Source organism: Belonocnema kinseyi, chromosome 10, assembly GCF_010883055.1.
Source record: "Belonocnema kinseyi isolate 2016_QV_RU_SX_M_011 chromosome 10, B_treatae_v1, whole genome shotgun sequence".
Taxonomy (NCBI): domain Eukaryota; kingdom Metazoa; phylum Arthropoda; class Insecta; order Hymenoptera; family Cynipidae; genus Belonocnema; species Belonocnema kinseyi.
The window spans coordinates 43,270,209-43,285,047 of NC_046666.1; the positions used below are offsets into that span (position 1 = coordinate 43,270,209).

The window sequence follows — 14,839 nt, forward strand, 5'->3', positions numbered from 1 at the left end:
TTGAAAATTAAAATTCGAAAATTTTTTCTAAAGCCTCCAGGGGACTTCGTTTTTGCACGAAAAAATTTTATGTGCCCTTATTGCATCCGGACCCACAATTATTGAGAGAACAATTGTTTAAACTCCGAAAAAGTATAACTTTTCACCATTTACAGGCAAAAAAAATTGTTCCTGACTAATAATATTTATTTAAACAATTCAAAATTTCGTGACAAAATACTTAAAAATGTGTAACTTATCGAGCATAAGTAATTAGTTCTTTTAATTAAAAATACACCGTTTGTAAGCATACATTTGACATTAAACGGTTCTTTTGCATTTTTTGGGGCAGTTTCCGAATAATATATAAGCGTTTAAAGGGGGGGGGGGGGTCAAAATTAAAATTTATTGGGTGGAAATTATTCTTTGAAAATTTTGTAAGAAGTTTCTAAACTTTAATTTCTATTTTTTCAAAAACCAAGCTTTTTTCATTTAAACCCCCATATTAATTTCACAAAACCTAATCTGAACCTATCTGCCTGATTTGAAATGGAATTGGCCACTGATAAAACATTAACGTATGGAATAACATTTTTGTTTTGAATATCTAAACGAGGGGTTGACAACCTGATCCATCGGTGTACAATGTACACCTACTTCTGAATTCAAGATACTTCAGAATATTTCAATGACTTCAGAAGATTTCACTGATTTCATACAATTTCATGTGACTTCAGGAAAATTCAACTGACTTCAAGTGACTTCATGTGAATTCATGTTACATCATGTGAATTCAAATAATTTTAGATATTTCAGGAGATTTCAAGAGACATCAGGAGAATTTAAGTGATTTTAAATGAATTAAGGAGATTTCAAGTGACTTCAGGAGATTTCACTGATTTCAGAAAATTCCAAGGGGCTTCAGGAGAATTTAAGTGACTTCATGTGTATTCACGAGACTTCATGTGAATTCAAATTAATTTAAATATCGTAGGAGATTTCAAGGGGCATCACGTGACTTTAGGTGAATTCAAATGACTTCAGATATGCGAGATTTTCTGTGAATTCAGGAGAATTCAAGTGAATTTATGTGGCTTTAGATATTTGAGATTTCAAATCACTTCACGTGACTTCAGGTGAATTCAAATGATTTCAGGTAGTTCAGGAAAGTCAAGTGACTTCAGGAGAATTCAAGTGACATCAAATGAATTTAGGTAATGCCAAATGACTCTATATATTTTAGGAGATTTTTCAAATCACTTCAGGAGAATTCAAGTGATTCTAAATAATCTTACGTGACTTTAGCTAAATTTAACCCTTAACTGCCACTGCTGGTACCAATATACGTAACTGGCACACAGGGTAATATATACCCCAACGCGTTCAAATGGGTTTTGCGCAGCCGGTATCTAATATTGTTGCACACAAAAAAACTAATGCAGTTTAGGATATATTTTTAAAAGTCAATTCGGTGTTATAACTATTTATGTAAATAAAAATTGTAAAAAAAAAATTGTAGAAAAAAGCTGGAAAGTCAGTTCAATATTTTTAGCTAAAAATCTATGGAAACATGCTTGAGATACTATACTTTGAGACAAAAATTACTGTAATATTGATGCTTCCAAAAAAGGTATTAATTTGGCAAAATGGCCCCTAGATTTTTTGGTAAAATCAATCATATTTTTCAATATTTAAATTAATTTATTTTTATTTAATTGCACAAAAATAGTTCAAACCGAACAAAAAAAGTAAAAAGAAACATAAATAAAACTTTTTTAACCTAGCAAATACAATCTTGGCCTGAACAGTCGCTGCAGATACCTGCGCGGTGCTTATGCATGAGCGCCTGCATGAACAACAGGCCAATTTGGGCGTTCTGTCATCTAAAAAAACAAGTGACTATGAAATAATTAATAAAAAATGTACTTCAGATGAAAAACTTGCATTGGAAATTTATAAAAATCAGAAAAATAACTAGCAGAATTTTTTGAAAAATAATCACTTTTTTGTTCACACGGGGTAATTAATACCCCCATAATTTCTGTAGTCTACTTTGAGCGACTGCCCTACGTTTAGTGATGTTAACTGCTGGTAAATGTCGCCACATGGTCCATTTTATCAAATTTAGTACGCTTATTTTGAGCTCAAACATTTTTTGGGGTACTTTTTGCCCACAGTGTCAGTTAAGGGTTAAATGACTTTAGATATTTCAGGAGATTTTAAGTGACTTTAGGACAATTAAAGTGATTTCAAATAAATTCAGGTAATATCAAATTACTTCACGTGACTTCAGGCGAATTCAAATGACTTCGGATATGTCAGCAGATTTCAAGTAACTTCAAATCAAATTAATTCAGGTGATTTCAAATGACTTCATGTAACTTCAGGTAAATTCAAATAGCTTTAGATATTTCAGGAGATTTTAAGTGACTTCAGGAGAGTTTAATGGATTTCACATCAATTCAAATGACTTCATGTGAATTCAAATTACTTCACATATTTCAGGATATTTCGCCTGAATTCAGGCGATTTCACTGATTTCAGAAAGTTTCAAGGGAGTTCAGGAGAATTCAAGCGACTTCATGTTAATACAAATGACTTCTAATATTTTATGAGTTTACAAGTGAAATCACGTGACTTCAGGTGAATTTAAATGACTTCAGATACGTGAGGAGATTTAAAGTGAATTTAGAAGATTTCAAGTGAATTCACGTGACTTCAAATGATTTCAGATATTTCAAGAGACTCAAGTTACTTCAGGTAAATTCAAATAACTACAGATATTTCATGACAATTCAAATGCCTTAAAATGAATTCAGGTAATTTCAAATGACTTAATGTGACTTCAGGTGAATTCAAATAACTTCAGATATTTTAGAAAATTGTATGTGACTTCAGGAGTATTCAGGGGACTTCAATTGAATTCAGGTGATCTGAAGATTGTTCAAGAGACTTCAAGTGACTGCAAGTGAATTCAAGAGGATTCAGGTTCATTTAAGTGAATTCAAGTTAATTCAAGTTAATTCAAGTGACTTAACATTTTTTAGGAGATTTTAGATCTTTCAGGAGACGTCAAGAGATTTCATTACAAGTGTACACTTGACTTCACGAGTTGTCTACCCCTCGTTTCTTAATAAATATTGCCCCCGTTACAAAAAAATTCTCAAATCTGATTTTTTCACAGCAAATTCGACTTATACCACATTTAGCAACTACATATGCCTTCACGATATTTTTCTCCTGGTTTTCAAAAATTGCACAGGATTTTTCGGAAAGTTTGATTGCAGGAGAAGATCGTGAAAGCCTTAGTTTTTTGGGAATGGAAATTCATGCATTGTCATCAGCTGCAAAACCTCTTTGTTCCTGGTCTGCTCGAGATGGTATTCAAGATTGTCGAGAAGCCTGTGGAGGTCATGGATATCTGAAAGGTTCATAAATAAGGAAACACTGAAAAAATATATTAAATTTAGTTTTTTTTTAATCATTTTTTAAATCTAGTTTTAGTTGGAAATTGTTAAAATATTTGCATGAACAATTTCAAGCTTTTTTCAGATTTTAAGGAAAGAAATGTCATTTCATTAATTTATTCTTTTCAGTAAAATTTATTGGTCATTTTAAAACTTGTTCCTCACGAATTTTTTTTTCTTTTAAAAAATCATAAATACGCTTTAATATATTCTAAATTGCATCACAAATTTCGGCGATGTTATTATTTTTAATTTTTGAGAAAAATATCTGCAAAGTTTTCGATCTGTGGCTGCACAATGTGTTTAAAATTGTTTAAACAAAGATTAATAGCTTAAACCATTTTATAATATTTAAACAATAGTACTTGGGAATTGGTCATTTATCGATTCCGAAAAATATCGTCTTTATTATGAATTTGATAGAAAACTGCTATTTTGCATTATTTAGAACATTTTCCGGGCATAATAAAAGGGGATTCGGGCGGTTAAAATTAAAAGTTATTGATTGGAAATTATTCCTTAAACATTCTTTAAGAGGTGACTATACTTTATTTCGCAAAAAGTTCATAACAAGTACTTTTTTCCATTTTTTTTTAAAATCGATCTTTTCCCAGTTACATCCTCATGTTAATTTCAAAAGCCTGGGGGTGCGGTTAAAAAATACCAAATTTATTTTTCCGGAAAAAGAACAAATGGGTGGGTGGGGTAGACAAAAATCCAAAGGCAAATTTTAAACGGACCTAGACTGTGGCACAGCACAATTTTAAAGAAAGTTGTCGATCCTGATTTTTGATTAAATTTCTTAACTTTTTTTATAAATTAACAAATATGAGAAAAAACGGGAATTTTTTTATTTGACGTCCCCAGTGCTCGTCAATAATAGGAAAATTGTTTTTATGGTTTAAGTTTCATAGATGTAAATTAGATTAGGCTATTGCACCATGCTACAATAAACAAAACTAAATTCTATAAATAAATTATTTGTTGAAAATGTGTTTGATAATTTTCAACAATTTTACGTTTTGTATGTTATCTTGAAAAAAATTTAGATGAAAACCGAGATGGAACAATTATTATAATGAATAAAATTTCTCTTAAGATTATTCTTGATGATATTATAAAAAAATTCATTATTCAACCATTTGTTGGCAGAAAAATTCGTTTTTTTCAATTTAAGAATTTATTAGTTAGGAATCTAACCAAGATTTCAGAAAATTGATAATTTTTGGATAAATTGTAGGATTTTTTAAGCCAAATTTAATAAAGAAATGCATTATTCCGTCATTTTTCAAGAAAAAAATTTTTTTTAATGTCAGTCCTTTTACTTTTAGTTTCGTATCACATTCTTTTATTCTTTTAATAAGACCTAAGTAATGCATTTTTTTAATAGATTTGTTTTGAAAAACACAAGCAATTTATCAACTACGTATGAGTGTTGGTGAAATTACAATAGGTTTTTCAATTAAAAGGACTGAAATAAAGAAAAAAATTAATTTTTTCGTTGAAAAATGCGTGAATAATGCATGTTGTTTTCATTAAATTTGTTAAAAAATAAATGAATAAAATTAATCAACTAATTATGAATGTCCAATTAGTATTTTAACTAAATTCAGCAAATATTCGGTCTTACGGTCAATGATAAAATCAAAATGAAAGCATCCGAAATAACATGTGAAAAACATATTTATTTCTTTTCAAAAAATCCTCAACGTTTCGACCAACACTGCGGGTCTTTATCAAGAGTCGACATACAAATCTATAATTTAATAAAAAATTGTATGAGCGTAAGCGTATTAATAATTAGTGTCGTAAAAAGGATAAAAAAAAAGGTCAAAAAATAGGATTGATTAAAGGTTTAGTGGACAGATGCATAAAATTAAGTGATGTAAAATATAGAAAAGATAATTTAGACCAATTGAAAACCACCTTACAATTAAACAATTATCCCTTGCTGTTAATAGAAAATGTCATCAAAGAACGTATTAATGAAATATACAACACTTCCATTATAGAAAAGAAGAAGAAAAAATGGTTACAAAATTACAAAAAAACTGATCTAAAAGTTACCTTACCATATGTTCAAGGCCTTTCTGAAAGATTACGAAGATCCTTAAAAAAATATAATATTAACGTTTATTTTAAAAATAACAATACTTTAGAAAAATCATTGAGTAACAAAAAAGATTCTGAAACAATAGAAAATCTGTCTAATGTGATTTATTTAATAAAATGTAATGGTTGTCAAAAACACTACATAGGTGAAACTGGCAGGAGATTAAAAAGTAGAATTTACGAACATAAAAGAGATTGTAGAATTGGCAATTTGAACACAGGTTTGTCACAACATTCCTGGAAATTTAGTCATGCTTTTGATTTTTCTACTATTAAAATCTTGGCCAGAGAAAATAATACTTTTAAAAGACGTATCATTGAATCAATTTTTATTAATAAATGTATCAACACTTCAATAAATTTAAAAACTGAAATATTGAATATAAACCAAATTTATCAAAGCATTATGCATTAAACCTCCCCCCTCTTTTTAAATTCTTCTAATTTAAATCAACTTAATTTATTCAATCTTATATTCTCAAGCTTTGGCGCGCCTTTTCATCAGAGGTTTATTAATACGAGGGTAGTTCAATAAGTCCTTAGAATGACCAACAAATGTCGCGCGAATCGCTCCAAATCATCTGTTTTCAGTCAGCACCACTCCTGACTAGATATATGGTGCAGTCACAGTCCACATCTTCTGAGTTTACGTGTTTTTATAACCAATTGAAAAAAAAAATTGTTCGTTAAGAAAAATAGAAAAAAACGAGTTCAGAGCGGTAATCAAACATTTTCATTTAAAGGGTTTAACTCCATATGAGATAAAAAATGAATTGGACTCAGTTCATGGCACATCTGCCCCTGCCTTAGCAACGGTTTATAACTGGGTAAATGAATTTAAGCGTGGTCGTACATCAATAAGTGACGAACCACGTTCAGGAAGGCCCGTAGAAATTTTTAAGTGACGCTGTTTGTTTTTATAAAATATAACTTAGTTTTTTGACTCAGGTATGTTTCAATATAATAACTTTTTTATTTTGTTCAAACCGATATCCTTTTTACGACACTAATTATTAGAACGCTTACGCTCATACAATTTTTTATTAAATTATAGATTTGTATGTCGACTCTTGATAAAGACCCGCAGTGTTGGTCGAAACGTTGAGGATTTTTTGAAAAGAAATAAATATGTTTTTCACATGTTATTTCGGATGCTTTTATTTTGATTTTATCATTGACCATAAGACCGAATATTTGCTGAATTCAGCTAATATACTGATTGAAAATTAAAACGATCGACGAAAGGGAAAACAGTTTGGATCTGCTGTATCTACAATTGTTTTGTATATTTGTTAATTATGAATGTTCCTGAAATTATCGTAAAGTTCCGAATTAAAAGGACTGATATTGAAAAAATGAGTTTTTTTGGCTACAAATTATGCATTTGTTTATTAAATTTATTTATAATATTGACAAAAATAATTTTAAGAGAGATTTTCCTTATTATTATTTTTTCATCTGAATTTCTTGCAATATATTTAAAAAAGTAAAATTATTGACAATTATAGAAAAAATATTTTCACTAGACAATTTGTTTATAAATGATCTTTTGTTTATTGTATCATCATAACATATTCTTCAGCAATATATATCAATAAAATATAGACGATTAGAACCATCTTTCTATAATTGTTGAGCACCAGGAACATCAAATAGAAAAAATTGCCATTTTTTTCGTCATAATTGTTTATTCATAAAAAAATTGAAAAAAGAAATGAAGAATCAAGCTCGATAGCTTTGTTTAAAATTTAATCAGTTTTTCTCAATTTTTTGGGTCCAAATCGCTCAATATTTGTGGGCTTTACATTATTTTGAAGCAAAAAAGTCATTTTTTTCTCACTGTATGGTGGTCGATTAAAAACTTTAAAGATGTTTTTCTCTAAAACAGAAAAAAGACACTGCCAAAATTTGTTATGCATATTAGGAAAAATCAAATCGTATTTATCATTAAAACAATATATGTGTCATTACACGGGAAATTTACCCCCAACAATTTTTTGGGCTCGAAATATTTTTTTGCATTCTTTGTTGAAAAATATTTAATATGTATTTTTGTATTTCAATATGATATGCAAAATTTCCGAAAAATAAATTTTTGAAAATTATCATTTGAAAAAAAGTGATCGTCTTAACTTTTTAATAACTGAAAAAGCATTTATAAACAAATTTTCAAACATTTTATCTAATATGCGATTTATCCCGAACTTCGAAATGAGGTATACTGAAAAATTGCTTCATCGGATTTTTTTAAATAAATTAGGTATTTTTATTTAAAAAATAGAGATTGCTATAGAAGGAAATAATTTTTTTTTCTTTTTTTGTGGATTAATATTACTAATACATTGTAGAATACACTGTAAAAATTTTAAAGTAAAGAAATGAATATTTGTTGAATAATGAATTTTTAGCTGAAGCCGCTACACACACGCACACTTGAAGCCTGTTCGGGATCAACCGAATATTAAATAAAATGTTCGGAATTTTTTTGATAAATACTTTTTCAGTTTTAAAAAGTTAAGTCGATGAGTATTTCTTGAAAGGTAATTATCAAAAATTTATTTCTCCAAAATTTTGCATATCATATTGAAATGGAAAAATACGTATTAAATATTTTCCAAAAAAAGAACGAAAAAAATATATTTCATGCAACAAAAATTTAAGGTGGTGAATCCGCGGAATGAACCATGTATAACTTACGGAAAGCAGGTTTTAAAATCACAAATAAATTTCTTTTTGCAAATAAACATTTGATGAAACTGAACCTTAATTAACATTTTAAAAATAATGGTACTATTATTATATAATTTTTAAATGTTTCAGTGTCTCGATTAGGAGAACTCAGATCAGATAACGACGCAAATTGTACTTATGAAGGAGAAAATAACGTTCTGGTTCAACAAACAAGTAATTGGTTGTTAACACAATGGGATAACGTTTTAAAAGGAAAGCAAATAATTTCTCCTCTTGGAACAGCAAAATTTTTGGAAGAAGCAGAAAATATTCTTTCCCTTAAATTTAACTGCAAAACTACGGAGCAAACTTTGCAACCTGAAAGTATAAAAACCGATAATAATTTAGTGTTGAGGATTAAGTTTAAAATTTGGTAGAAAACTGAAAAAAATTTTTAACTATTCATTTAAAAAAACGGTTAAAAATTAATTATTGAAGTCTTACTCCCAGGTTTTAAAACTTTAATCAATATAACTATTAAAAATAATCTTAACTTGGGATTTTAAAATAAAATTATTTTAGATTTGCTTCTGAGTTACAAATGGTTGATTTGTTACTATTTGAAAAAAACATACGAACGAGTGGATAATCTGAGAAAAAATGGTGGGACCAACTTTACAGTGAGAAATGATTCACAATCATACTTCGCTAAAACACTTTCTTTAATTTACGCAGAGGTAATGTATTTTACTTTTTTCAGTTACACTCAACTCCCGATATAAGGACCCCCGGTTTGCGATATTTCTAGATCTGATGACCCCAATTTTAGCGTGTTAGTTGCATCAGGTTGCGTCATGCGTCAAAATCCACCCGAAAGTCACTGAGAGCCATGAACGAAACCGGTCTTATATCGGAAGTTGAGTGTAGTTATTTTCAGTGGCTAGTCCTAATAAAAAGTGGCCTGGCGGTACTTTTATAGAAGCTTTGACTTACGATGGAAGCTTTGAGAATAATCTAGATACGTCTTCTCTAACTTAGAAATTTTAACTGTTGAAAATTACCTGAAACTAAAAAAAAAATATTTCGAAATCTACCGAAAATTTCTTAAAGTTGCCAGAGAAATCATAAAGTTTTTTTTTCAAATTTCCGGCAAATGTATGGTAATTATTATAAATACATTAATATTTATATGAAGCGAAATGGGCTAAATCTAGTTTTCATTCGCAAATATTTATGAATGCACGTTTTCATGTTTTAAATTTATGAAATACTTTTAAAACATTTTAAATTATCTGGAAATGAAGTAATTTTTAATAAAGAGTTTAATTTTATACCAAAAATATCATTTTTCAACCAAAAATGAAATAGCTATTTTGACAGTCTAAAAAATTAATTTTCAAAAAAAGAAATTCTTTTTTTAAGTTTCTACTCAAAAAGACCAATGCTAAACAAAATAAATGATTTTTCCACAAATCTGTTAAATTTTCCACCTGAAACTATAGTTGAATTTTAAACTAAAAAATATAAGCTTCTAACCAAACATATAATAGTTATATATTCAGTTTACAAAATTAATTTAAAATCATTGTTACCAGTTAAATTGAACAAAAAAATAAGAATTTTTAACCAAGTAGCTGAATACACAGCTAAAAAGATGAATTTTCAATAAAGATGATTAGTTTTCTACCTAATAAGACAAAGTTTAAAAAAAAAATAGATGGATTTTCTACGAAACAGTAGATTTTTCCACACAACAAAATTAATTTGCAACAAAAAAGTTAATGTTCTACCATTTAGTTTTCTTTTACAATAAATAGTTTAATTTTCAACTCAATAGTTGTATTTTTCAACCAAATAGTTTTATTTTTCCCCCAAAAAGATAATGTCTACATAAAGATAAATTAAAAAAAAAGACGTACTTCTTATACAAATTTTAATTTTCAACCCAAAAATAACAATTCTTCTCAATAAAGGTAATGTTCAACTATACAAATTTAATTTTTTATCAAATTGTAGATTTTTCAAACCGAAAAGACAAATTTTCTATAAAAGAGTTAAATTTTCAAACCCAAAATAAGAATTCTGAATGTAACCTGTAATACTTGAAATATAATATTTAAATTTTCAGTGTAAACAAAATTAATTTTCAAACAAAAAAAAAATTTTCTGCAAAATAGTTTAAAGTTTCAACCAAAGATATGAATCTTTAACAAAAAAGGTAAATTTTTAACAGACAAATTCAACTTTGAAACAATTTCTTGATTTTTTTCAAAAAAGATGACTAACAAAAATTTTTAACTAAATAATCAAATTGAAAAGAAAGATATATTTTTTTTAAAGGGTAAAAGGGGAAAAGAGAATTTAAATTTTTAAATTCAAAACCGGGATTTCTGCGAAAAAATGTTTGAAATTTCTAAAGATTAATTTTTTCTCAACAATAAAACGTTCTGTTGTGTAAAAACTGAAAAGGACTTAATTTACCGTATTTAACAACATTTATGTGGAAAAATAATGAAGTGAGTCGAAAAAATGGAGAGTATAGATTTTTTCAAAAATGCCGAATTCAAAGAAAATATTTTTATATAAAAGTCTTTGAAACTGTACCTGGCGGCGCGCTACCATCCGCCAGGTCTCGACTGTATCACTATTTTAATACTGCATTAATTAAACATCTTGCAGATTAAAAAAAAAAATTCTTTATTTTTATAGAGAAAATATTGAACCCTTACAAAATAATGTGAAAGAATTTTTTTATAAACAGCATGCAGTCGTTCAAAGATTTATTGAAACGATTAAACAACCAAATTTCGAAGACTCCGAAAGAAAGGTATTATCAAAATTATGTTCATTATATGCTACCTGGTCTCTGGAACGAAGATTAGGAGATTTTTATGCTGGTGGATTTGCAGCTCCTGATTGTCAAATCGAACATTTTTTTCGTGAAGGAATATTATTAATTAGTAAAGATTTGGTAAACGAAGCTGTGGCTTTAGTAGACGTTTATGCTCCACCAGATTTTGTTTTAAATTCTCCACTTGGAATGTCCGACGGCGAGGTAAATCAAAAAAAGATGCAATATATTTTTTTCTATTTATTAGAAATTTATCTTTTCATCGACTATTAATTATTATTAATTATTTTTCTCAGGTATATAAACACTTGGAGGATACTCTCCTGAAGAATCCTGAAAATTTAAAACGCGTTTCGTGGTGGAAAGAAATCCGAAAATCCAAATTATGATGCAGAAGCTAGTTTTTTTTGTTTTCAAGTTGGGTCAAAAATAAAAATTTCACAAAATCAAAATCGATAAAACGGTATCGTAAAAACCTATAATGTAATTTTTTTTATGAATTGAAATTTTTTATCAAAAAGATTTCAAATTTCTTATTTTCGTCCTACCTTATGGTTTGTCTGAAGAAATTTATTTGTAAATGGATTGTAACTGTAATTATAATTATTTAATAAATATTGTAATTTTTTAATGATTTTTTCATTATTTCACTTAATTTTATATATAATATGAAGAAATTTCATTATGTAATTTTCATTTACATTGTAAAAAAAACCCATGTGAATTTTTCCATTATTATGTAAAAAAACATCGATAAACAATTTTCCAAGGATTTCAAAACTCTTAACACATTTTAAAAGCTCTAAATAAAGTATTTCAATCAATTTTTGAGGTTCTCGAAGGATTTCATAGAATTTTAAATATTTCAAGGAATTTTAACAAATAGTACCAGATTTTATGTAATTTCACGGGAATTCAAGAAGTTAAAAATTTTTTTTAGATCGTAGGATACTTCAAAAGATTCAAGCGATTTCAATAAACTTCAAAAATTTAAAGAGATTTCAAAGAATTTTAATGTACTTAGGGTATTTTAAACGTGTCCCAGGAATTTTAAAGCACATTGGAAAATGTTAATAGATTTCAAAGGATTTAAATAATTTTGAGAAATTTCAAAGGATTTTATTAATTTCAAGAGATTTTCAAACATAACAAGGTATTTCCAAAGATTTGAGGAAATTAAGAAATTTAAGGATATTCTGAAAGATTCGAAAGGATTTCGATATATTTCAAGTATATGAAAAATTTCAAGCGATTTGAAAGGTTTTACTGTGTTTTTAAATATTTTAAGGAGTTTCCAAGAGCTTTAAAGAATGTTAAAGAGTTATAAAAGATTTAACAGGATTTAAAAAATTTTAAAGTATTTCCGAAGATGTTAACAAATTTGAAAAACTTCAAAGATTTTTTTAAGATTTTAAAGAATTTCAAAGATTTTAAGTTATTCTAAAAGATTCCAAGGAATTTAAATAGATTTAAAAGAATTAAAAAGATTTTAGGTTATTTCAAAAGATATCAAGGAGTTTCAAGAGCTTTTGATTATGTAATCATTTCAAAATATTTCAAAAGATTTTTAGAGATTTTTAAGGAATTCAATAGATTTCAATAATTTAAGGAAATTTTAAAGGAGTTCAAATATTGTAATCTATTGTAAAAAATTTCAAGGAATTTTTAAGAGTTTTAAAAAATTTGAAATAATTTCAAAGGGTGTAAACAAGGTGAAGGAATTTTGAAAGGATTTCAAGAAAATTCCAAAGATTTAAAAAAATTCCTTAGATTTTGAAGAATGACAAAAATTTAAGATCATTCTTAGGATTCCAAAGCATTTCAATACATTTAAATGATTTAAGGATATTTCTAAAGATTTCTAAAGATTGCTTGGGAATTCAATTGATTTTAATAAATAAAGATTTAAAAAGATTTGAAACATTTTAGGATATTTTGAAAAATTTCAAGGAATTTTTTAGATCTTCGAAAAAAAAAGAATTTTCATTGATTTTATTTATTTAAAGAGATTTTCAAATATTTCAAGATATTTCTCAAAATTTACAATAATTGGTTTAAGAATATTAAAAAAAATTTCTAGGGGCTTCAATAACTTTCAAGAATTTAAAGACATTTCAAAAGATTTTGAAGGCTTTAGGGAATTTGTACTATTTCGAAGAATTTCCAAAACCTTTGCAGAATTTTTAATGTGTTTCAATCAATTTCAAAGTATTTACACATTTCTTAAACACTTTAAACGATTTTTGAGAAAATTTGAGAGGTTTAAAAGTATTTCAAAATATCTTAAGATATTTCAATAGATTTGAAGAGTTTGAAGAGATTTTAAAGGATTTTAAACGTTTCAGAGTATTTAAAATAATTTCAAACAGTTTTTAAGAGCTTTAAAAAATTTCTAAGAATTTCCAAGTAATTTAATGATTTAAAAAGATTTGCAAATATATCAGCATGTCAATGTTTTGACCAAGATTTCAAAAAATTCAAAATATGGCAACAAATTTTCAAGGATTTGAAAATTTTGAAAGTACTTCCAAAAATGTACAAATTCTATAAGATTTTGTCGAATTTGAAGAATTGCAAGATATTTTATAATATTCAAAGGGATTTTAATGAATTTGAAGAATATGAAGAGATTTCAGAGGATTTATAATATTTTAGGATATTTTAAAAGATTATAAGGATTTTATTGATCAAAGAATTTTTAGAATATTTTAAGGTATTTCCAAATATTTTATGATGTTTTGAAAATTTCATAGATTTTTAAAGAAATCAAGAATTTGAAGAGATTTGAAATGTTTTTAAAGATTTTAGGACATTTAAAAATATTCCAGAGAATTAAAAAAAATTTGAAAAAATTTTACAGGATTTAACCAAATTTCATGCTGTTTTAGAGATTTTTCTAGCATTTCGGAAACTTTGACATGATTTTATAGAACCTACCAAGTCATAGAAAGTCAAATATTTCAAGAGATTTTCGGGGATTTTATAATATTTTAATTAAATTTAAAAAATTTCTTTATAAAAATTGATGTATTTCCAAAGATTTTAAAGAATTTAAAAAAGTACCTATAAAAACAGGAGGTCGAAACAATTTTGTCGAGTATAGTGAAATTTGATAAGGCATTTTGCATAGTGTGAAATATTTAACAATATTTGACTGTAGGAGAAAAGCTAAACGGTTCTAAAAATGAAACATTTACATTTTATGATTTTAAATTTTTAGCATAAATTAAACTAATTTTCCATTATATTAATGAATGAATGAACCTGAAATAGTCTGCAAAACTGAAAAAAGACATTTTAAAAGCAAAACTATTTTTTTAAACAGATTAAGCAGTGTTCGATTAAACAAAAATTGAAAAAGACATGATTTACAACTGATTTTAATGACATTTTTCTATTGAACACAAATTTAATAAGTTCCAGAATTTAAACAATTTTTTAAAACTACGAAAAACCAGATTTAAAAGTTTGGGAAATTTGAACGCAGTTATTAGTAGCTGTTAAATATTTTTTCTTTAAATGTACATTCCACATAATAATTATTGTTAATATTTCTCAAAAACTTAAAAAATTCGAAGGATACAAGTAAATCCAAGAATATCAGGAAGTCGAAGAATTCAAGTAATTTCAAGAATTCAGGGAATATGAATAATTGAACTAATGCGAATAATTTAACGAATTCGGAAAGTTCAAGGAATTCAAGAGAAGGAATAACATTTTTTCAAAACAAAATGTAGTTTTTAGATTTTTTGAGTTATAA

At 26.9% G+C, this 14,839-nt stretch overlaps 1 protein-coding gene across 2 annotated transcripts in view; it reads left to right on the forward strand.

The window, feature by feature from the left end:
* Positions 1 to 11,642, forward strand: part of LOC117182256 (peroxisomal acyl-coenzyme A oxidase 3) — a 23,707-nt gene extending 12,065 nt beyond the window's left edge. Inside the window, exons 7-12 of one of the 2 annotated variants that reach the window (XR_004468290.1) lie at positions 3,164 to 3,407; positions 8,379 to 8,612; positions 8,811 to 8,965; positions 10,990 to 11,055; positions 11,138 to 11,283; positions 11,376 to 11,497. Coding sequence is in view for 1 of the 2 variants with exons in the window: in XM_033375367.1 (XP_033231258.1) it covers positions 3,164 to 3,407; positions 8,379 to 8,612; positions 8,811 to 8,965; positions 10,990 to 11,283; positions 11,376 to 11,468 (1,020 nt within the window). In the remaining variant the exon portion in view is untranslated. Of the gene's footprint in view, positions 1 to 3,163; positions 3,408 to 8,378; positions 8,613 to 8,810; positions 8,966 to 10,989; positions 11,284 to 11,375 lie in introns of both variants that reach the window. The other variant, XM_033375367.1, reaches the window with a different exon arrangement.
* The last annotated feature ends 3,197 nt before the right edge of the window (positions 11,643 to 14,839 follow it).